Source organism: Haliotis rubra, unplaced genomic scaffold, assembly GCF_003918875.1.
Source record: "Haliotis rubra isolate DU_JTF1 unplaced genomic scaffold, ASM391887v1 Scf6, whole genome shotgun sequence".
Taxonomy (NCBI): domain Eukaryota; kingdom Metazoa; phylum Mollusca; class Gastropoda; order Lepetellida; family Haliotidae; genus Haliotis; species Haliotis rubra.
In genome coordinates, this window is record NW_025767301.1 from 63647 (window position 1) to 87853 (window position 24207).

The 24207-nt window shown below is 41.2% G+C and overlaps 1 protein-coding gene across 1 annotated transcript in view; it reads left to right on the plus strand.

Annotated features, from left to right (window-relative positions):
- The window catches only part of LOC124255270, a 45556-nt gene extending 21984 nt beyond the window's left edge, over nucleotides 1-23572 (plus strand). Inside the window, exon 5 of the mRNA XM_046689131.1 lies at nucleotides 23467-23572. Coding sequence (XP_046545087.1) covers nucleotides 23467-23572 — 106 coding nt within the window. The remainder of the gene's footprint in view (nucleotides 1-23466) is intronic.
- The last annotated feature ends 635 nt before the right edge of the window (nucleotides 23573-24207 follow it).

The following is a 24207-nucleotide window of genomic DNA, read 5'->3' on the forward strand; positions in this document are numbered from 1 at the left end:
TATTGGAAAAGAGTCAATATTATATTTCTATTTCCCACAGTCAAGCAGTACAGTGCGTCAATAGAGAATATGACATTGTTGATAGTCTATCATCACTATGAGCGTCTACAAACGTCAGGGTATTTCCTCTATGACAGTGTGTTTATCATGATCCAACTGTAGGCTTCCTATATTCGTACGTTACAAATTAACTCATCTGCTCAACTTTAGGAAACGCGTGAATGCACTTAATAAATATGAAAATGTCTCTCGAAACAATTTGAGTACAAGTGTGAACACCATTTCTTTGTCTCTTCGTGCCATAGTTGGCCCAAGATCCGCTGACCGTAGGATCGAGTTCCAGATTTTTGTCTGATATTTGGTTTGTCGGCACCACAGCCTTGGATCGACATTTTTCGCCAATGCGGTATAGACCTGCTTAGACCTGCGACGATCCGGGTTAGAATTGACCTTCAGTAACCCATACTAACGGGATCAGGTGGTCAACCTTGCTGACTTGGTTGATACATGTCATCGTATCCAAATCGCGTATATCGATGTTCATGATTTTAATCACTGGATTGTCTGGTCCGGACCCGATTATTCACAGACCGTCGCCAAATAGCTGGAATATTGCGGCGAAAAGCTAAACTCACTCACTCACCCACGCCTGCTTGGCCTTGAATTTCCCTCCCACATTTAGCTGGTACGCCATGTAAAATGCAGTATTGTTCGAACTGGAGTTAAACCCAGCCATCGATATAAAAAGTTAAACTTGCAATGTTGTCGGCTATGTATCCGAAGCCTTTACCACTGGCTGAAGAATAAACCATGCTTAGTATGTACAATCGTTACGCATCCGGGCTATTTTTATAACTTAATTTTTAGATAATTAAATTATCTTGTAAATGTATTTTTCGTGCTAACATCACCAACTCTGACCAGCACTACCAACATTTTATGGGATCACATGACATTACATTCATTGGAAACTACATTAAAACACCGTAGTAAAACCGGGTTTAATGGCAATACAAACTATTAGTTCACTTGAGCATTACGTAGTGTCATTAGGCTTTGAAACATTATCTCACACCTGGCTTAACTGGCATGAACAATCTATGGACGTATGTTCCTCCATATTTGGTCATCGCATGTTTGGTAAGCTGCAATTAGCGTTCATTTATGATCGGCACCGGCATGACAGAATTTAGAAACAGGATACCTAGGCATCCATCACAGTTAATGAATGTATTTTCGAGGCACACTGACAAACTGACTTGTTCAATTATTGTTTATCGGTTGTTTATGTTCTGGGTATAAAATAACATCAGATAAGAGCATTGACATAATCTGAGAATCGGATGTATCGAGCTGAAATGCGGACACGCCACGAGTGGGTGGGGATAAGTGGACAGAGTGGGGAAACAGTTTCGGTTGGAACCCAACAGGCACAGCCAAAGGGATATTTATTATGGAGGTTTACTTTTAGCCTGGAGGGGCGGTGGGGTAGCCTAGTGGTTAAGGTGTTCGCTTGTCATGCCGATGACCCGGGTTCGATTCCCCACATTTGCACTGTGTGTGAAGCCCATTTCTGGTGTCCTCCGCCGTGATATTGCTGGAATATTGCTAAAAGCGGCATAAAGTTAACTCACTCACTCACTAGTAGCCTGAACATCGGGCATGAGTTGAGACCGGAACTGTCTAACTTTTGTGCGATGGTAACCTGGTGGTGAACGCGTTCGCTCGTCACACCGAGGATCCGGGTTCGATTCCCCACACGGGTACAATGTGTGAAGCCCATTTCTGGTGTCCCCCTCCGTGACATTGCTAAATGCGGCGTACTCACTGTCACTGAACAGTGAAATGTTTGATTGAACAGAGATATGTTTATGTATTCCTTTAATGTTTTAAATATACTAAACAAAATATATACATATAGTGAGTGAATATGGTTTTACGCCGTTTCTTAGCAGCGTCACCAACCGTTTTACGATGCGGGATTCCAACAACAGGCTGAAAAAAACATCACTGCAAGAAACATCACTGCAAGAAACATGAATTTCTACTTTTAAGGTGACTTAAATAGAAATGAAATAAGGCATCCTTAACAGTTATTGAAGTGGATCTCATGATGACACTGACAGAGCATTCAGCGTTTTATTCCTAACCGCGACAAATACTGTGATCTGATTATATCAGATTATAACTGATTCATTTCTACAACTAGTTGACGAGCATATGGGATGGTTCCAGTGACCTTGTGTTCTAGGGTGGCCTATTGCGGAGATGGCCACAGCAACATCATCCGCACAGGTTGTATATCCTGTTAGATGTGGGATGCTGAAACAAACTTATCTGATGTGCCTCATTTAAGTTGAGAGCCGTGAAGGTCCGGGTAAGAATTGATCTTCAGTAACCCATGCTTGTCGTAAGAGGCGACTGACGGGATCGTGTGGTCAGGCCAGCTGGTTGACACATGTCATCGGTTCCAATTTCCAAGGCTCGAATATTTACAGACCGCCACCATATAGCTGGAATATTGCTGAGTGCGGCGTAAAACTAAACTCACTCACTCACTCATTTAAGTTGAGGCATGACAAGCGTACATAGTACAAACATGGACATATTTTTAGAAATAATCTTCCCTTTGACTCTGGTAAATTTGTAATGGCAATTTTGTAGACAGCAAGTAAGGCTGATTTTCTTCACTCAGCAGTAAACAAAGGCGCACCCATAGAGACGTGGTTCTACAGTGTATTTATCGGTGATGAAACTGGATATTTTGAGGCGGCCTCAACTTGATACCAGGTCAGGAACCGTGATTGTTGGGTCACTGTGGCAAGTGATAATGACCGACTTATTCGTAAGACCACTTCAGTTCTGGGGGATGCGAACCCTGAAGCACTTCCGGTTTCCCGAGGACACGTGTCTGACAATGTGACCTATACTGTTGTCTCACTGTTATTGTTCAGTCCAGTCGGACGAATCATGTTTCACACAAACAGTCACATCAAAATAATTTGTGTTATGTATCTCATCATCAATGGAGTCTTCTCCCGTGGGACTTGCAACAGTAAACCTCAACGATAAGTGACCAAGCTGAACGTAGTCCATCATTCTGATGCGCAAGGGACGGTGGGGGTAGCCTGAGTGGTTAAGGCATTCGCTCGTCGCGCTGAAGACCCGGGTTCGATTCCCCACATGGGTACAATGAGTGAAGCCCATTTCTGGTGTCCCCCGCCGTGATATTGCTGGAATATTGCTAAAAGCGGCGTACAATCCAAGTCACTCACTCACTCTGATGCGCAAACACCTGTCATTGGATCCAATGTCTCCTCAAGAGTCGCAGACAGTAGTTCAATCCATACTGCTGAGGCCAAAGCAATCTTCAAGGCTTTGACCAATACCAAACAAAAATCAATAAGACATTAAAAATATGTTATCATTTGTTCAGATTCATTGTCTTGCTTCTGAAGTGTCGCTTCGAGTCAATCATTCCCGACATTTTAGAGCTTTATAACAATCTTCCTACTGGCCAATGTGACATCGTCTTTTATCGTTACCAAATCATGTAGGCATAACAGGTAAAACAAAAGTCGATGCTGCAGCTAAGGTGGCTCTTGACAAACCGTCATCGCCACTGCGGTTCCCGTACAGTCATTTCAAGCCAACTATCAAAGCTTATACTCGAGATCTTAGGAATAATGACGGACAATTTTATGATATACAACTTCTGTATTCTTTATTCATAATAGTGACCCTATTATTTTAAATTTTGAAAATAGTATTGCGATGTAGTGGAAACTTGCTATGAGTGTGACTTTGTGTTAATGATGAACTTGTGTATATGTGTCTCATCGCTATATAGCTGAAATGACGCAATTTAGACGTTAAATCCTAACTCACTCACTCATCCATGTAGAGACCGCCGTCATATTGCTGTTAAACAACAGGCAAATTAACATGGAACACTTGTTGCTTGACTTCTTATTGACAATGTATTCAGAGAAAAGAACTATATAATTATTACTTTAGTTAGAAATGAAAATTCAGGAGGGGCATGAGATGGGAAACACAAAGAAAAGTACTATTTGCTGTAGGTGCATTGACGTGAGTTTGTGAAGACATGTCTCCGTTCATCCCATCTGAGCATCTGCGTCATGCAGCTATTTTCGTCCTGTGCGCGAGAAGAACCACCCTTATCTGCATACCAATTACAAAGTAAGCTTTCACAGGATGTTTACTTTGTTTAAGACTAACTTGTATTCACTTCCGTCATTGGTTTTAAACAGAAGTCCTGTAACACGATGTAACAAACGCTTAAACAACCCACAATTAAATAACTACGTTTTATTGCCGGGTGTTGAATCTGAATGATACAACTAGCAGACTGGCGACATTATATACTACCCATCAAAAGTTTAGACTTAAAGCACTCGCTATATGTTATGTATATATATATGGTTACATCGAAGATTGATTTCTCCACTTACTTGGGGAACCAACTGCAAACTTTATGCAGATGAATTGCACAAAGACCATGCATCAAATTGCTGAAAAGCATGTGCAAATATCGTGCATGAGAACAGCTGCGTTTTGGTGTAAAGTTTTGTTAATAATTCGCCAATTTTCACTGATTTTTATCATTTACTGAACTCATGAAATAATCATTTCAACGTTACGAATTTGTTTTACAATACATCAGTTCATGTGTAAGCAGTGCCTTTAAACAGTATGGAATACTTTGCAAAATGTAGTTTAGAACAGTTGCCCGACGTAAGTGGCTATATTTACACTAGTGAGTCTAAACTTTTGATGAGAAGTATATTTTAACTAATTCCGTGTTTTCATACATGTACATATTCTCTGCCTCTCGCCGTCAATCTCCATTTTGACCGTATGTCTGGGTCATGCGAAAGGATTACGGGACAAATCTGCGATATTCGAGCCATATCACGACTGCATGCATATAAATAATGAAAGAGTGAGTGAATGAGTATGGATTTGCGCCGCTTTTAGTAATATTCCAGCAATATCACCAGAAATGGACTTCACACATTGTACCCATGTGGGGAATCGAACCCAGGTCTCCAGCGTGACGAGCGGACACTTTAACCATTAGGCTACCCCCTACCCAAATCGCGAAAAACCAGCTGCATCAGTTGTAGAGGAATCCACTGCCGTGATACGATGTCAATCCATTAATTCCCCAACCCTGCCCACCCGATTCATTTAGGCCCCTTTTAACATGCATAGGTTAATGAGGACGAGCTCCCTCGGGGTTCTGGACATCCCGTAATGGCACAGACTGAGAGTATGTAGGCGTCCGGGCAACGCTCCCGAGCTTCACATGACAGTTGTGTTGTGCAATGCTTTAAACCCGAATTCAAAACATGAATGTCAGAGATTAATCAGTATCGAATTTCTGTAAAAGCAGATTCCGAACGATATAATTCGCAACTGGTGATGAAAATTATGAGAGCAGCTCTCTGAAGAACAGTGAGGATGCCAGGGGTTCCTGTAAAGAATATTAAGCATGCAGTTCTCTACCGGGAGCACCCGCCACCCACACAAGCTTCTGTAAGAAAGAAAGTGCCAGTTAAACACTGATCTTCCTCTTCACGAACATAACATTACATTCCGATCGAAATTAGTCCCCAGTGTGGAACAACTTGTCTCCAATTTTGAGACTGAGTATGGTTTTTCACCACTTTTAGAAATACTCCAGCTACACGAAGACAACAGAAATGGGCCTCACACGTTGTACCAACGTGAGGAATCAAAACACGGTCTTCGGCGTGAATGGGCGAGCGCTTTAACTACTAGGCTACCCTTCCGCCTTATAGCTCAAAGGGGGCGGTGGGGTAGCCTAGTGGTTAAAGCGTTGGCTCGTCACGCCGAAGACCCGGGTTCGATTCCCCACATGGGCACAACGTGTGAAGCCCATTTCTGGTGTCCGCCGCCGTGATATTGCTGGAATGTTGCTAAAAGCGCCTAAAACTTAACTCAGTCAGTCGTATAGCTCAAAGAGTAGTATTAGGTCTTGATTCAGTGATAGGCATTGGGATAATGCAATTCGGTGACATCTGGTGTCCTCCACATTTTCACTACAAATGTATGTATACGGCCATTTCTTTCTGTTTGACTTTGGTAGCAGTGGGCCCATAGAACAGTGAAGTCATCAATTCTGATAAATCATTGTTGAATTAGGGCCGGTGGGGTAGCCTAGTGGTTAAAACGTTCGCTTGTAACGGCGAAGACCCGGGTTCGATTCCCCACATGGGTACAATGTGTGAAGCCAATTTCTGGTGTCCCCCCGCCGTGATAAGCTCATTCACGCACTCATTGTTGAATTATGAATTTTGAGGTATGATAAACAACGATTTACTTCATTGCTTCAGTCAGTGGATAGTGTTGAAGTGATCGTCATGACTTAACACCCGTGAAGATCCGGGTCAGAATTGATCTTCAGTGACCCTTGCTTGTCGTGAGAGGCGACTAACGGGAGGTCAGGCTCGTTCACTTGTTTGACACATGTCATCGTATCCTAGTTGCGTAGAACGATGCTCATGCTGTTGTTCACTGGATTGTCTGGCCCATACTTGATTATTTACAGAAAGCCGCCAATATAGCTGGAATATTGGAATATAGCTGGAGTGCGGCGTTTAACAACAAACCAACAACTGATGATCCTGTATTTTGTCTTTCAGCAGTTCACTATCCTTTACCCATTATCAAGTACGAAATAATTATTCGTGTGATAAACATTTTGTTTCTCGAGAAACGTCATAGTTTTCCTTGTTCCTGTGCTACTATGTCGATTGTGTTATCAGTGCTTGTACTACACGATCCACAGCGGTGGAGTACAGTAGTAGTTTTTTTTTTTCACTTCAAAGACTCCTGGTATGGAACATGAAAGACGACGTATACGTTGGTTTCTTCGTGGCCTTGCTGTCTTTACAGCGATTGCAGGCTTGACTGGGTCACATTGCTCCAACTTTACGCTTCATTTATCATTCAGGACACTTTCATTTATAATTGACTCCATATCCACTTTGAGGCATGATTAAACAGTATTTTCTTATCTTAAATGGTTTTTACATTCTTCAAAGCAGTTAAGGGTGTATGTGATTAATTGGGAATGTCCCCAAGAAGTTATTTGCAGATCATGCACTTAGCTTAGGCAGTCAAGCGGTGCACCATAGACTTTTTTCACGAATGACATCATTTTGGAGGCCTGCCACCAGTCGTGCATGTGTGCGTACGTGCCTTGCTGCTTTGGCTGAGCTAAATGTTAGTGAACACAGAACGGTATCTTCCGTTTTACCCTGATCAAGTCACGCACTCTGGTATGGACAGGACATTTTCTTCCAGCCATTTCATCGGACCAATTACGTTTTTAGTTTGAAATTTTGGCGATCTTCCCCAAACGATTTTCTATTATGACCTTTAAGTTCCCCAAATGCCGTAAACGTCCAGATTAGAAATGGCCTTCAGCAGCTTGTGCTTGTCGTATAAAGGGGGTAAGAGGGAATCGGGTGGGATGGCTCGGTCACTTAGTATAGATTACTGGAAATTTTACAGAAAACGTAATATTGCTGAGTGCGACTTAAAACTAAACTCACTCACTCACGATGCTATGCTTGGCAGCATCATACACCTGCACAGCGTTCGAAATTAACGTCGGCCGATAGCCGACTGAAAACCACTCGGACCCACAGCTTTTGTTTTCTGCAGGTCCTTATGGCCAACAGCTTTTTCATCCTCAATAACTAAGAGTATTTTCTTCCATATTAAAACATAGGGCCTACACATTCTGATCAGGACCCCGAACTTTTTATGGTTCTGGGTCCTTAGAGCCAGCAGCTTTTCAGGGTTAAGGGCAAACACTGCACCTGTAGGTTTATTCTGCCAGCTGTCCACCTTGTTGGTTCACTAGGATGTACTGAATATTGTTCAGTGTGACCTCATACCAAACTCACTTAACAATTTGCAGTGGGTTCAGTGTGCTTTCAGTTAATGTTATCTAGCGATCAGGGAATAATATTACCACTCCAGTTTAGGAAAAAGAGGAAAAGAACCTTGTAGCTTCCTTGTGGATATTTCAACTCTGCATCCTCTTCGTACAGTGATACGAGGACAAGGAAACGTAACACACAGGATTCTGCGAAATATCTTTCCTCAGAAACAGCGAAAACCGGAATATGCACTTTACTTAGAAAATATATGCACCCCAGTCGTTTTGAACGAAACAAATATGGATAAAAAGGGTTCGTAGGGGGGTTTATCAAATTGGATAGAGGGCTGGGAAAACGTGTGCGTGTGTGTGCGTGTGTGTGTGTGTGTGTAGGAGAAGCAAACATAGCAAAGAATTATTGCCAATTTCACATCAAAGCAACCAGACAGTCCGTTTGATTTCTCTTGAGACCGATGAATTGCTCACTATTACAAAATCTAATAATTGCAACAAAACCAAATCTTGCACTGTCACATGAAATCGACAGACCAACTCTGATGATTTGTCTCATAATTTTGGATACTCGAATATAAAACTTGTTTAACAAATAACCGCTATTTTGTTGTCACTTTTCGCTATTTTTTATATGGGGGGACCAGTTGTTGGTTGCACGTGTGAAATTGAAATTTCACCACACACGCTTGTTGATTACCTGACTGTAAATACCCTGTAAGTAGGTCGATGGTGGCCCATGGTGTTATAGGCTGAGCAAACTTTACCTCGTGAAAGACAACTCTGTGTTGACAACGCGTGTATTTGTATCCATGTCCTGACCACAAACATCCTTAGTGATATCTGCTTGATATCAGTGTTAAGCCTGTTATCGTTGTTACCACGATGCACATTGTGTGTTTTGTAGCTACAAGAAAAACAAACGTACTGTTCACACGCCGTGACTAATGAGAAACTGCCCTAAAATGTTTGATATATTTATGTCCAGCTGCTGGGTATATAGACATTACTCTCTGTAGAAGGCACATTTTCTCATGCTTGAAATATGTGTCTTTTCTTTCATCATCATCGTTATCATAGGCGGATCCGGTGTGTGTGTGTGTGTGTGTGTGTGTGTGTGTGTGTGTGTGTGTGTGTGTGTGTGTGTATTTGCACACACCCCTTTGTGCTAAAAGTTTGTTAAATGACCATTGAAACTCTGGTGAAAATGAAGTGTGCACCCTCCTTTTCTCAATATTGTGCACCCCCTTTCTCAAAAGCTGTATCCGCCCCTGCCACACAATTCTTTAGGGTTCCGGTTTTAATTCCGTAAGGGGCAACTGAATGGTCCGGATGGTCTAAGATGTTTAAGTGTTATCATACCCCAAAGGAGTTTTGCAATATATGAAATACTAATCAGTCTGGTCCATCTCCATGTTTGTAGGCGGGAACAACTCGTAGTTGACCTAAACGTTTCTAAACATGACGTCATCGAGTGGAATTCTCATATGGCTTATACACGTACCTATGCTACACGTTATCTCACGTTGATGAGATATAGTCATACGGCTCTCATTAACACTGTCCTGGCTTTGAAATCGCAAAGCAACAATTAACATAAGGTATACATTTTAGTGACTAAAATGAAGATGTTTGACGTTCCTGAAGCACATATACTTTACTTTCGATACATTTCACATGTAAGGTGAAGTGTTGCGTTCAACCGATGTTGCAGTTCATTGAGGGACCGAACATTAGAGCAGTTTTTACTGGATGTCCCGAAACTAATGATTTTTTCAAATAAGCAACATTCACTTGAAGTCGAGCATATTTTCAGCAACTTATATGCAGTTTGATGACAGACATTTGGGAACATTTCAATAGTTGACGCATCAGTGATCAAAACTATGTGTGATGCAGTACACTATTTTTACTCAAACATATGTTCAATGATTTTTCAGAAGAAAACAATCTCGGTTCTTGTGTCGAACAAACGTCATAATCAAAAGGCCATCGCATCAGCTACTTTGTACTTTGGCATTTGAGATAAATATACGAGTTTAATAAATCTTAAATGCCATGACTGTAAAAACACGTCATTTCGTGGAGTTAGTATCTAAAATGTACATGGTGTTGTACAATGAGTAGGTCCCTATGAGACTGTCTACGTAGTCCCATACCTTTAGTGAAGTCAACGTTTATCACACAAGGTTATACGATCAGTGAGCTTTGATTTGTCCAACGTCACAGTGTGACCTGGAACACTTGTACACGGAACCCTTTTACGGTTTGATAACAGGAACGCTTTGTTAATGTAAACGGTATTCTAGTAACAGTTACCTGAAAGCAGCATTAATTGGTATGTATGTTTCGAACAGGGGTATATTCACCACCATGCTCTATAACAATCAGTAATTGTAGGAATATGACAACATCGAATGAACATAAGTCTTAGGGCCTTAAAAATTTGTTGTTGCCAAATGTTAGATAATTATACTTAAATTTACATTAGGCATATAATTATATACACACATCAGCATTAATCAAGCAACACCCACATATCTGTGTTAGTACGAAAATACTACATGTGGTTTTACGTGCTTTGAAAACTAATTCCGCGTACCTAAATGGTAACTGTAACGTGTATAAATTTGGTTAACAAGATAATTGGAATGCACAAAAAACGTGAATATGAACGATGCCGGAATGAATGGCCACCATGACACCAAGTTGCTGACGATTCATGTATAGTCCGTTTGACTTCATTTGAGACCGATGAATTGCTCACTAACACAATATCTAATAAATGCCAAAAAATCAAACGTTGCACAGTCACATGAAATCTTGTCTCATAATTTTGGACACCCGGATAAACAAGTTGTTTAACAAACGATCATTATTTTCTTATCACTTACTGCTTGTTGATTACCTGGCTCTTTTACCAGCAAGTGGTCACCCCCTCGTGAAAAATAGCGGTAAGTGACAACAAAATAATGATCGTTTGTTAAACAACTTGTTTATTCATCGGTCTCAAATGAAATCAAACGGACTGTAACTTGACTTTACCGAACAGACGACGTCCTTTTATCCCAACTCTCGGCACTATGGCAACTGTCTTCCGTCTGACAGTTTTGGATGTGAATCTAGACGTGATGAAAACAGATATATGCTACTGTCGTAAATGTTCGTCACCCTCATCACCCACATATAGCTCTCAGAAACATGTTTGGAACATCTTTGTTATGATTCACCATATACTGCTCAAAGGATATTTTTGATATCTTAAAATATAGAAGCACCAAAACCATGTAGCTCACAGAAACATGTTTGTAACATCTTTGTTATGATTCACCATATACTGCTCAAAGGATATTTTTGATATCTTAAAATATAGAAGCACCAAAACCATGTAGCTCACAGAAACATGTTTGTAACATCTTTGTTATGATTCACCATATACTGCTCAAGGTTTGCAAAGGATGTTTTTGATGTTTTCGATGATGTAAAATAGAAGCGACAAAACACTTTCCACATTCATAAGAAATCTCTGCCCAAAGCAGATGTACAATTGTGACTATATCATGAGCATAAATTTGTTTCAGTAGTATTACAGATGTATGATGTTGTTTGTAAATAAATTGAGTCTGGAACAATATGATCATAAGGGCTTGGAATCAATTCCAGACGTTTTGATCAGCTACTCAACGACATGCAGGTGGTCGACAGCGTTACACCACACAGACATTATAGCCTCATTACTACACTTAAAAGAGTAGCGTGTAATAACAAACAGGCATGTTTGGATTGGACTGAAGACCACATTATTTGTACAGGTCAGGATTTAGCCCCAGTATTTTCAAGACTTCACAGATCATCATGCCTTGGTGTGGCGAAGAACAAGTTCAGGATTCCATCGTAACCGAACATGCCAGCTGTGCAGGGGTTCATTTATACTTTGACGTTGAAGAACCGATCTTCATGTCCTAACGAGGGATGACATTCTGGCTGTATATGTGAGAACGAATGTTGATGTAAGCGGGATAGACTTCATCCCACAAGGACGATAAGGCACGACTTGAAGCCTACTTGGAACAGGAGGCTATTGTCCGCATTGACTGGCCAACCTGGTCTCATGGCATCCAACCTATGGAGCCCATGTGAACTGTTTTGTTTATTTAACGCCGCACTCAGCAGTATTCCAGCTATATGACGTCGGTCTGTAAGTAATCAAGCCTGGACCAGTCAATCTGTTCATTAATATTAATATCGATCTACAAAACTGCGATACGGTGACAAATATCGACCAAGTGTGGAAAATGACCACAGAATTTTGTTCACGAAACAATGCCTTTGTCATCTTTCAACAGATGCACACAGTTTAGTAAATGGTGACTGTAACATATTTAACTCTGAATAAAACAAAAACAAAACTGACATTGAAATTTGGTTAACATCTTGGAGGGAATACACAAAAACGTGAATATCAACAATGCCGTAATGAATGGATACCATGACTACGCCACCAATCTGATTATCACGCGGTTCTCAAACAATGATTGGTGTGATTGTATGAACCACCACTGGCGACTACATCAGTACCAGTTGTAGCCACAGCACGCACGGATAACATCTGTCAATACTCTTCTCATACTGGCAATCAAGCATTCTCATCATAGGAGTGTCTGCATCAGTTTCTGCAGATTTTGAACAGAAGGACCTCTTGCTCGAAATTGGCTTCCAAGACCGTCCGTCCCAAAGGTGTTTGATTGTGTTCCTTTCGGGGCTCTTTGAGGACCATGATTGCGTTATTCTGCAAATGGACGATGACGGCTGGAGAACGGCGAGGTCTATCGTTGCCATTCATGAATATCGTAAGTGGCAAGTGGATGGTTATCAAAACGTGACACGACGGTGGTATCCAGGACGTCCTGAACCGATCAGCTCCAGGTGATATGCTTCGTTACGACGTCTCCATACGCGACAACGGCCGTTCGGTAACATGTAAAAGATGTCACAAGACCAAAGAACCTTACGCCATGTCAGTTAAAGACTCCGTTTGGACCAATATTCTAAAACAACGCCCTTGAATTCAAGTGGTGCTTAACTAATGCTCGTGTGTGTATGTGCTTTCGGTTTACGTGTGCACACACATCTCTACCCAACGCTTCACGATTCATATTCCTTCTCACGTCCTTCAACAAATGACTATGCACGAAGATCGAAAGTCACAGGTCAAAAGATGGGACGATAACAGATTCACCCCTGTTGAAATTACATATCACTAAGCCTGATATATACATGGTATTATACCTATTGACGTGCTGATCCATCCAGCTTATGTTAACGAAGTATATCCGAGCAGTACACAGTCATCTTCTCACAGGCTATGCCCTAATACCTACATTGTTGATATATCCTTAAAACCGCATCCTATTTAATCAGATAGTATCGCAAGTTGTACATATGAAGTCAGCTTTAGGATAGATGACATGGGGTCTAACTTAGCTTTTATAATTAGAGGCTGTGACTTCACCACCCCACCCACCCCACCCCTCGCGATATTGATGTGAAATTGCTAAAAGCGGCGTAAAACTAAACTCACTCATTAGTGTTTAAGGGCGTTGCTCATGATATCAGTCACTAGTTTGCTTGATCCAAACTCGATTAATTACTGGCAGCCTCTTATAATTATGAGATTCCTCACAGCGTCATTCAACAAAAAAACAACCAACATAAACGTGGTTCATGCTTGACATTTGTGCTTGACACTGTTCGTTTTTTAAGTTTTATATTCTTCGACTCGCAAAGTGGGACAAGTCGCAAGACTTGACAACTGGACATTATACGCTGGTGGTGTCCGTGAAAGCTGATGCAACACGAGCCATACATGCCCTTTAATTCTTCGTGACGCCATAACATTAACTATGTTGAAGACAGATGCGAATACCTTCCCCTGGCACATGTCACGTACAGTTTTAACGCAGTTTATGAAGACTTAATTACGCCATATGCAATCAGTTCTTTCGATAAACGGGGCGGTAGGGTTTGCCTAATGGTTAAAGCGTTCGTTCGTCACGCCGAAGACCCGGGTGCGATTCCCCACATGGGTACAATGTGGGAAGCCCATTTCTGGTGTTGCTGTACTATTGCTAAAAGCCGCGTGAAACTAAACTCACTCACACTTCCCATAAACAAGCTTCCCCTGTCTAAAATGATACAGTGTTACACACTGTCCGCCTCCGTGGTGTAGTGGTTAGAGGTTGCGGGTTCGATCCCCGGCCGCTTCATATTAAAATACGTTAAAATATGGTACTTGTTGGTCCCTGCTTGGCGCTCGGCATTAATGGGAACAACAATGACCGGTCGAGTCTGTTTAATGTGTCTGATTGGGATATTCATGCTTAACTGCTTCATGGTATCTCAGCGAGCTAGCACTATAAAACCAACTTAAATCGGGGCTAGTAGCACACACACACACACACACACACACACACACACACACACACACACACACACACACACACACATGCACATCGTCATATGAGCGAAGTATTCTTAAGTACAACTTAAAACCCCATATCACCTCATCACAATTGTATAACTGTCCAACGGAAATGTTTAAAAGCTGTTTGGGTTCAACAATCGGTATATTGTCATGTTTACCTTCAAATTATATGTGTATTGATGTCGTGCATGCACCGCGTTGCTGATGATTTGTTGTGACTTTACCGAAAGGACGTTGTACTTTCATTGCAACGCTCGGCACTATGGCAACTGTCTTCCGTCTGACACTTTTGGATGTGAATCTGGGCGTGACGAAAACACAGTCATATATGTTATTGTCGTAAATGTTCGTCACCCTCATCACCCACATACAGCTCACGGAAACATGTTTGGAACGATTCAAACACTCCCTCTTTAAAACATTGTTAACATATACACCTGATAAAGGTTAAGCACCTTTGGGAGGTGTTTAGTTTAGTACGTTGGTAAAGCTTGATGTTTTGTAATGCACATCACGTCTTGGCTACAAGAAAACACAAACAGGGCAGTAGACTGAATATATCACAATACACAAATCATATTGTTTTGGCTCAAAATGATACTTATTACAAGTATGGATCAAGAGAGAGGATCAGGCAACATAATGTGTATGTGATGAGACAAAAAAATGTTTATTTGTAACCCAGAAGCGCTGTAAAACCAATAGGTGTACCAGCCTAAGTAAACTCAGGCTCAGTATTATTCGTTACACTGCTATACTGAGTCTAACAAAACCTAATAGAAGGTCGAGTCAGCTAATCTTTTGGACTGACCAATCAGAACACAGCTTACCAAATCGCGAAAGTTAACATTCGCCTTTACCTCAAAAACTCGAACGATTCCGAATGCTATTTTCCGCACGATCCGAGTGATACACTCAATGAGTAAACAGTCGCTGAAAATAGCGTTTTTGTCAATATTCAAGGAGGTCATCTTGCGACAATATAAGCAAATAGTAACCATGTCTTTAGAAACCCACAAGCGTACTTTCTGCATGTCAAATATCTGTGTTTTACGCGGATGTTCGTTTGTTGATAGATCAGTGTCAGCGATCAGGGAAGAGGAAATCCCAAAACCGCTTTGTAAGTCCCGCCGAACCCTAACCAGTAGTCGTTGTCTGATTGGTTAAATCCGTTCGGCCGTCTCGCGTTTGATTGGACGGTCATAGGTCGCTCAAAGGTTAGCTGACGCGACCTTCTACTAGGTTTTGTTAGACTCAGTATAGCAGTGTAAGGAATAATTCTGAGCCTAAGTTTACTTAGACTGATATGTGTACCCAATATGTTTGGATAACTGCCTGTACCCTGCGTCGTGTAACCCACGTCAGTTGTATCCGTTGCAGAGGAAATTGTTGTTATTCTTGATGCAAAGCTGCATCCAACTCAGGCAGATTTTTGAATAGGTGGAACACGTGCTTGTTTGTATCCGTCGCCCGATGAACTCCCAAATGTGCCCCAGGGGGTGCAGCTCTAGACTCATGGCGGACCACTGCATTATTCTTAATGAAAGCTGTCACTGCATCAGATCGGGAACAGCATTGCTGAGCAACTGAATCCAGCACGTTCTGGTTATACTGATCACTCGTCAAGTTCCCACGTATTGTCACCAAGTCGAGTTTACAGTAAAGAGAGACACAATATATAACAAACTTATTGATAACAAACTTATTGATAACAACTTCTTTTATTCGTGAATGCGACGTTTCGATGCAGATTCTATGGTGTTTTTTGAATGACCTGCCTTATAAAGCTTCAAACTGGAGTGAAATTCACGCATTTTTGTGTGAAACACAAAAACTTCATGCAAAAAACACGAAAAACATAAAAATGATTGCGTTTGGGCGATATGGTCAAGAATCAGCGGCAACAACGGCAAAACCATCATCGAATGCCTGGTTCTATAATGGTATACTTTGTTGTCCTAAAAGGAATGCATTTGGAACGTATGTTTTGAAAATAGTAACTTGCGTTTCTTTTGCGGTTCAGTATATGAAGAAAGAATCAGCTTTCCTCAGACCAATGACCGCCTCCGTGGTGTAGTGGTTAGAGCGTCCGCCCGGAGAGCGGAAGGTCGCGGGTTCGATCCCCGACCGCGTCATACCAAAAGACGTTAAAATATGGTACTTGTTGGTCCCTGTCTGGCGCTCGGCATTAATGGGTACAACAAGGACTGGTCGGCTCGAATACAGTATAATGTGTCTGAGTGGGGTATTCATGCTTCATTGTGGCATGGTATCTCAGTGGGCTAGCACTATAAAACCAGCTTAAGTCTGGGCTAGTACAAGCAGCCGCACATACACATACACACGCATGCACGTCGTCATATGAGCGAAATATTCTTAAGCACGACGTAAAACCCAATTTCACCTCACCTCACCTCAGACCAATGTATACTTCGCCAAGTCCCATGTTTCCGTGGTACCGTGGTAAACAGCAAACTCAGTAGAGAACGTTTGATGACCTTTCTAGAGCTGTACCCGCTCTCCTTGGGCGATTCCGGGCTGTTCTCGCAGATTCCCGGCTTAATGTTAACCAGTGGTGCTTCAGAATAGTGCTTGTGGCAAATGGTTGTCGTCGAGTGGGCCTGAGTACTGCCCTGTCTACAAGTCTGACTTTACCCTGGGTCTCCCAGTATGTGGGCGATCTTTCACCTAATTAGTTTTTATCTAATTTCCCTTTTATCTGACCCAACGACTGACAACTGTGGAGTGGACATTCATTTCCCGACCAATTGCTCTAAGGGACATGCCGTACGTTGTATATCTCTGGTCATCGGATAAGCTTCTTCGTACAATAGTGGCAGAAAAATCATTGAACATTGTAACCCGAGTATAGATTAGGTGTGCTCAATTGTTTTACAGTTGTATATGATTCGCTTAATGTTCGGTGGTTTTGAGAAAACGTACATAACCTTTCTCATGCCAATACACGATATGCCCTTTAGGCTGTAAATACACTGTAAACAGGGGGCAGCGAGGTAGCTAGTGGTTAATGCGTCCGCTCGTCATGCCGAAAGCCCGGGTTCGTTTCCCACATGGATACAATGTATGAAGCCCATTTCTGCCCCCGTAATATTGCTGGAATATTGCTAAAAGTGACGTAAAACCCATCTCACTCACTCACTCACTCACTGTAGACAGATGAATCCTTTTGTAAGAATTTATGCACAATATAATTCGCTATGAATGACATATACACGCTCCACGATGTACGCATGTATGACAGGGTCTTGGTGGCGACACTCTCCAAACTGCGCATTAACCGTCCTTGCTCCAGGTGACGCTTTAAGCCCCTCAAGACAGGTTGATTGTTCTGGGGACGTCAACAGCCATGTCCCTGTGGCAGCTGGATAGAACAAGGAACTTTATCGGTACATTCGTAAAATATATAATACTGAAGACATCAAATGCTGGATGAAACGGCTAAAGCTGGATGATTGAAGACAACGTTGAAATTAAACGCTAATAAAACAATCCTTTTGTCGGCTAACAGTTGAGACTTGGCAGCCTTGCCAAAGTCGTCAACGAGATAGAGTCAAGATACTGGTCACGTAATGGGCTCTAGCAAAAACAGTCACAAGCATAGACGTGACCATAAGCAGTGACTCGAGCCATTCAGCATTGACAACGAGGGCTATGACATGAGCGAGTCAGATTGCGACTATTTGTTTATGAGACGTCCCTTCTGTCAATGTCATTCCCAGTACCGTTGTGCAGCACGTGGCTTTGCGCTGTTCCTCCTCCCATTGTACCCCGTCCGTTAAAGATGCCAGCGTGTACACAAAGCACCATGCTAGTTTCTTAAATAACGTTTTTCTGTGACATGGACTGTTTTGACATTTATTGGACTATTTTGAATTTCATTTCACATAAATTTTTCTTGAGGAATGATGGGTTTTCATTTTGTTTATCATCACAATTGTACAGCAAATGAAAATTTTGCCTCGACTAACAGAAGCTCAAGGCAACATCGCCATCGGCCGACTGCAGTCAGGCGACTTGGCTTAAGCCTTCGACAGTTTTCTTTTCTATTATATATTTGAAAATCACTTTTAGTTTTATTGGCAGTGCATATCAAGTGCATTAAAAAGGGGTGACATAGCTCATTAACCCTATCAAACGTGGAGTAGTTTATACAGTATATGACTCAACAAGTTTATAAAATACCCCCAACGATTCCTAGCTGACGCAATATTTTTTTAAATAAGTACGTACATAAAGCCCCGTGATCGCTCAACCTGAAATAGCTGGAATGATGAACAGTCAAAGTAATTAACAGCAGATCAACTGTATGTGATTTATTTTATTTTATCATGAAATAGAGAAGAAAAATATAATGACAATGGATCTTGCTGACTGTTCTTTTCTAATGTTCAATTAAACATGTCTGTATTATAGAGCCATTGTTACGAACTTTACGGTATCTGAAGCACTAGTAATGCGTACTATGTCAAGTGCGAGGTTGACATTTGACACACTCTTGTCGAAGTGTGATTATGTGCCCCGAAGAAATAAGTGAATGACCTTTTTGTCATTATGATCAGCGCAGTGGGCAGCTAGTGACAGGACTGTCATATCATCAGCTGTTTTATGGGCTGTTGTACAATACAGTGTCTAAAGTACTTATCACACTGTACTACGTATCTCAAAGCAGCACTAAACGTAGCTCACTCACTTATTAACTGTTGATAGGCTCTCATATATTACAGACCGTTTGGATATGGTTGCTGATAGACTGAACTAAATTTAGGCAAGCGTTACTTTTGCAAGAGAGAAGTTGGCATCCCCACGGGCACCAGTTGTTGGATCAGGGTTACAGCAAGTCAGGTTTCTGTGAAGGTTTCAAGGAAAAGTTTCATGGTTGACATCACATGTGGCTGGGTAATTTGTTTAATATAATTGGTTCAGCCAAGACTTGGGTAAGAAATGTATTAACATGACCATCATGTTTGAAATAATGTGAATTTGTGCCGAAAATAGCTATGTTTGATTTTCAAAGATCATAGGTCTAACATACAATCAGCAGTTGTGTATACTACTCACAGTTTGCTTAGGATCAGGATTTGGTGGTATACGGATCATCCAACAAAAAAGGACTGCAGTGTCGCGAAACAGTGAATGTGTTAGCCCAGTAGATCCCCACGTTCATGACAGACGGGTAGAGGCATGCAGCCATGTGCAAGGATGTACTCGAGATTCTTGGGGCGGTGAAGTAGCCTAGTGGTTAAAGCGTGCGCTCGTCACGCCGGAGACCCGGGTTCGATTCCCCACATGGGTGCAATGTGTGAAACCCATTCCTGGTGTCCCCGCCGTGATATTGCTGGAATATTGCTAAAAGTGGCGTAAAACTAAACTCACTCACTCACTCGAGGTTCTTGAACAGCTGTTTGGATGTGTCCTGACAGAACGGTTAAGTGTCATTGTCAGAAAGCACTACAACATGTTCTGCCTAAAATCACAAGGAGAAGACATGTGCGGGACACATCCAAATTAGATGCATAAACGGCCGTTGGGGAATTGTGTCAGCTTGCCTGTGAGTTAGAATCCTCAGTGTATTGCTAATCATCACTTTACTGGGGACATATAGGTTGTGATGTGAAGGGGTGGGTGACCTTGTCATCATTTCGTGTCATCTTCTACACTTGAAAACGGGGAACTGATTTGTCATGGCGAAATATGCGAATCTCTTAGTCATACATAGTCATATCTAGATGCGAATTAACATGGATTAAGTTTCATAATCATCAAAATACAACAATCACAAACATTAGTCAGAATGTCCCAGATCATAATAGCAACTAGGTGAAAGTATATGATAAACAAAGCTTGTCGTAAGAGGCCACTGAATGGACGGTGTCAGGGATCATTGGCTGTCACTGTTTTCGTCCTGAGAGTTAATCACTGGATTATCTGGTAGAGTCTGTATGAATAGTTTTTACAGACCGGGGGCATATAGCTGGGGTATTACCGAGTGTATGGTTGACACATGTCATCGGTTCCCAATTGCGAAAATCGATGCTCATGCTGTTGATCACTGGATTGTCTGGTCCAGACTCGATTATTTACAGACCGCCGCCATATAGCTGGGATATTGCAGAGTGCGGCGTAAAACTAAACTCACTCACTCACTCACCGAGTATAATGTTAAAAGAAACCAACATTTGCACAGTGTACATTTTGATGTCCCTCATCAGTTGGATGAAACAATTCGTCGTAGCAGAGGCCTGTTGTAATATATTACAACGTATATGGATGCATAATGAATCAATGAATGCATTATCACCGAATCAAATAGAATTCAGATTTTGAGTTGGGGGGTTTACGTCACGTTAAGCAATGTTTCAACAATATCCTGGTGGGAGACCCCAGTAGTGGGTTTCACATTGTGTCATTGTTGGGAAATGGAAGAAGGCCTTTGGCGTGACGAGCGAACGCGTTTATCAGCTATGCCACCCTAACGCACTAACATCACATGAACATCTGACGATACGAATAGATTTCAGAAAATATATCTGACTTTTTATTCCGTAAATATTAAATCAATTTTACACCGAATTAGGGCATTGAGGTATGTGTCGCATCGTGACTATTTCTAGCTCTACCGCTTCCCCCACAATCCCCGTCAATAACATGCCATGTGAATGGCCTCGTCACCGTCACAGCGGATACCCTTCGCAATGCAATATTGTCAACGTGAATGAACATACATTAATGGCTTTAAATGTCAGCAATTGTCTGCAAGTAGGAGACTAGGCTCACGCTGACTCGAATGACTAAAATAACTAAAGATTGTTGCAATCGGTTGCTAAAGGCTGACGACACATCCACTACTTTGATATTCTAATATGGTAGTGTAGATTAAGAGGTGAGTTTAGTTTTACGCCGCTTTTAGCAATATTCCAGCGATATCACGGCAGAAGACACCAGAAATGGACTTCACGCATTGTACCCATGTGGGGAATCGAACCCGGGTCTTCGGCGTGACGAGCGAAAGATTTAACCACTGGACTACCGACCGCCCCATATTAAAAGGAGTTCAGGTGGACATCTAGTATAGACAGGAGCTTATTGATGTATATATTATCTTAAAGGAACTACGTTCCCGTTTTATATGTGTCAACGGCTTAATCCTGATCAGGATTCGATTCCCCACATTCATATAATGTATAAAGCCTGTTGTGGTGTCAACCGCTATGATGTTGCTGAAAAAAAGCGCTTAACACCGTATTCACTAACACGCTCAGTATAAGATACTGCAGTGACTAGATTTAGTTTTTACATTATGCCTTGGTTAGATATAGGATTGTTTCTGTTCTTTTGCTTTCAGTTCATTCCAATGTTGATATATGAACCAGGGGCGGATACAGCTATTTTAGAAAGGGGGGTGGGGGGGTGTTCCGCCTATGGGTAATCTTTGAAATGTGTCTTCTGCCTCTGAACGAGCGGTCTGATGCTCACGTGGTTACAACTTGTGATCGTCAGGTCTAGGATCAAGGTTTGATTCTCCGCCTTATCACAAACACTGGTATTAATCATGACCCGTTTAGTATGTACAAGGATACTGGAAGTAGTTAACGGATATTAATCGTTGTCTAAAGCATTTCTAAAGGACTAACTTTACTCAAGGACAAGACACAATCGTATGGAAAATCGTGGGAAAATATCGGCGTAGCTAATGTTCAGTGTAAGAAGCATGTTGATCTGATCTGTCATGCCCCCAACCCCCACCCACCTATAAAAAACCCAAACTCAACAAAAATTAAAAGAAAAGAAAACGAAACACAAAAACACCCGTACAAACCACATCAACCTACGTATGGAATATCGTTAGACAACGTACCGTATTCTTGTCGAGGTTTGACAGGAACCTTTGTATGAGATCAGAGTTTACTTATGAGAGTTTCCATATGAGAGTTTCCATAAATTACAGAATCACAGACCCATCAAATGCCCTCACACTCTCACCACATTTGTGAAATACTTTTTTCAGTTTGAATGAAACATTCGGATTGATGTGAAACAAACTCTGTGCTAATCGTTTACATTGTGTTAGTTGATGCCTGTGCAGGGATAGCTGCTATAGACGGCCGTCACTTTAATCACTATATAAATATGCTTGTAGTTTGAAAAAGAAATTTGACGAACATGATTTGCCTATGGGAAAGCCTTTCTAATTGTATTCACATGCATGGACAACGTTTCGACAATGTTTAGGAAGTTGTTGGTAAACTAATCTTTAGAATCTTGTGTATGCACAGTATCTATAATCCCCCAAGTCAATTAAAATATTGTGTGAGGTATATTTAAGTGTAATATTGTCAGTTTTATTTTTCCTGTTTGTGCCTAAATACACTTCCTTCGTTTGTGTTTTTTCTCTGTGTGTCTCTCAAATATGTCGTAGTTAGTGATCATGCTGTTGATCACTGGATTGTCTAGTCCAGACTCGATTATTTACAGACCGCCGCCATATAGCTGGAATATTGCTGAGTGCGGCGTAAAACTAAACTCACTCACTCACTCGTAGTCAGTGCTATAGCGATGGACAAATGTTACTGTTAGCTAAATATCAGTATAAAAACTCCTCATTTTATCAGTAAAGTACACGTTACAAGAACTGTTTAAACGGCAGGAATAACTAAACCAACCACCACTGGACACACTATGCGATATATAATAACTATATACCAATTATGTGTATAGGAAACATTTAGCCTCTGTTCAGAACTAATTGTTTAGCGTTGACATCACAAGCCACCGTGTTTTGACAATAGCAAGATCCAATCTACACCTTGCACATTTCACATAAAAATATCTGTCTTGTGAAACAGTTTACTAGATATGTATTAATTCTATTTCACGTAGAAACCCAAAAGTAGCGTTTAGTCCTTAGGATTGTTAGTATTTATAGTACAACATTAGTACTATTAGATGCACTGTATATAATAATATGTGTATATGTATATAGATGTATATGTTTGTATCTCTTCCTGTGTAGGCACAAGTACATCCACACCCACAGACACATCTGTAACTCAAAATATACCTGCGTGAAGAAGAGCCGCCATCGTTTCATGATTTTGATAAGTTTAGTTGGAAGATAAACAATAGAAATATATTATAATTAACCCAAATAAAGTTTATTTCTACCGAAATCAAAAATAATTATATTCCTTGCAAAAGAATTTATGTTCCCTAGTCTTCGCGTTGTGACATCTGATTGATCGCCTTCACTCGATATATTCCCATTGCTTTTCTTGCTGCTGTCAAAACTATTTCAGCTCATATTGATATGTACGAATATTTGTAAAGTCATTGTGTGAAAATTCAACATTTTCATCTGTGTTTTTTTTTTTATGGTGATGCCACGGCGAACGGAAGTTAGATTCTAGCATTAAATAGAAGCAGAGACCAACTGCAAGTTAGCACTCCACTAGGACGTCAGTTCACGTGATGACAATTCTTGCCAATTAACTCTCGGTAGTTTCCGGAACACGAGTGGTTTTTAAAGGTATTTGGCAATAAATGTTGACTTCATAAAAACCTTCTTGAAAATACTTGTTTCTATGTGCTTTATGAATGATTGGATTTCATTAAAGATTTCCTTTAAAGATCTGAATGGTATAATTCCTACTGACCGTTGATGCGTTGCTTTAAAATATCACTGTCTGTAGTTCCAGTAAACCAATCTCGTGTTGACCGAAACTGATAAAACGATGAAATAACGAAACGTCAGAGA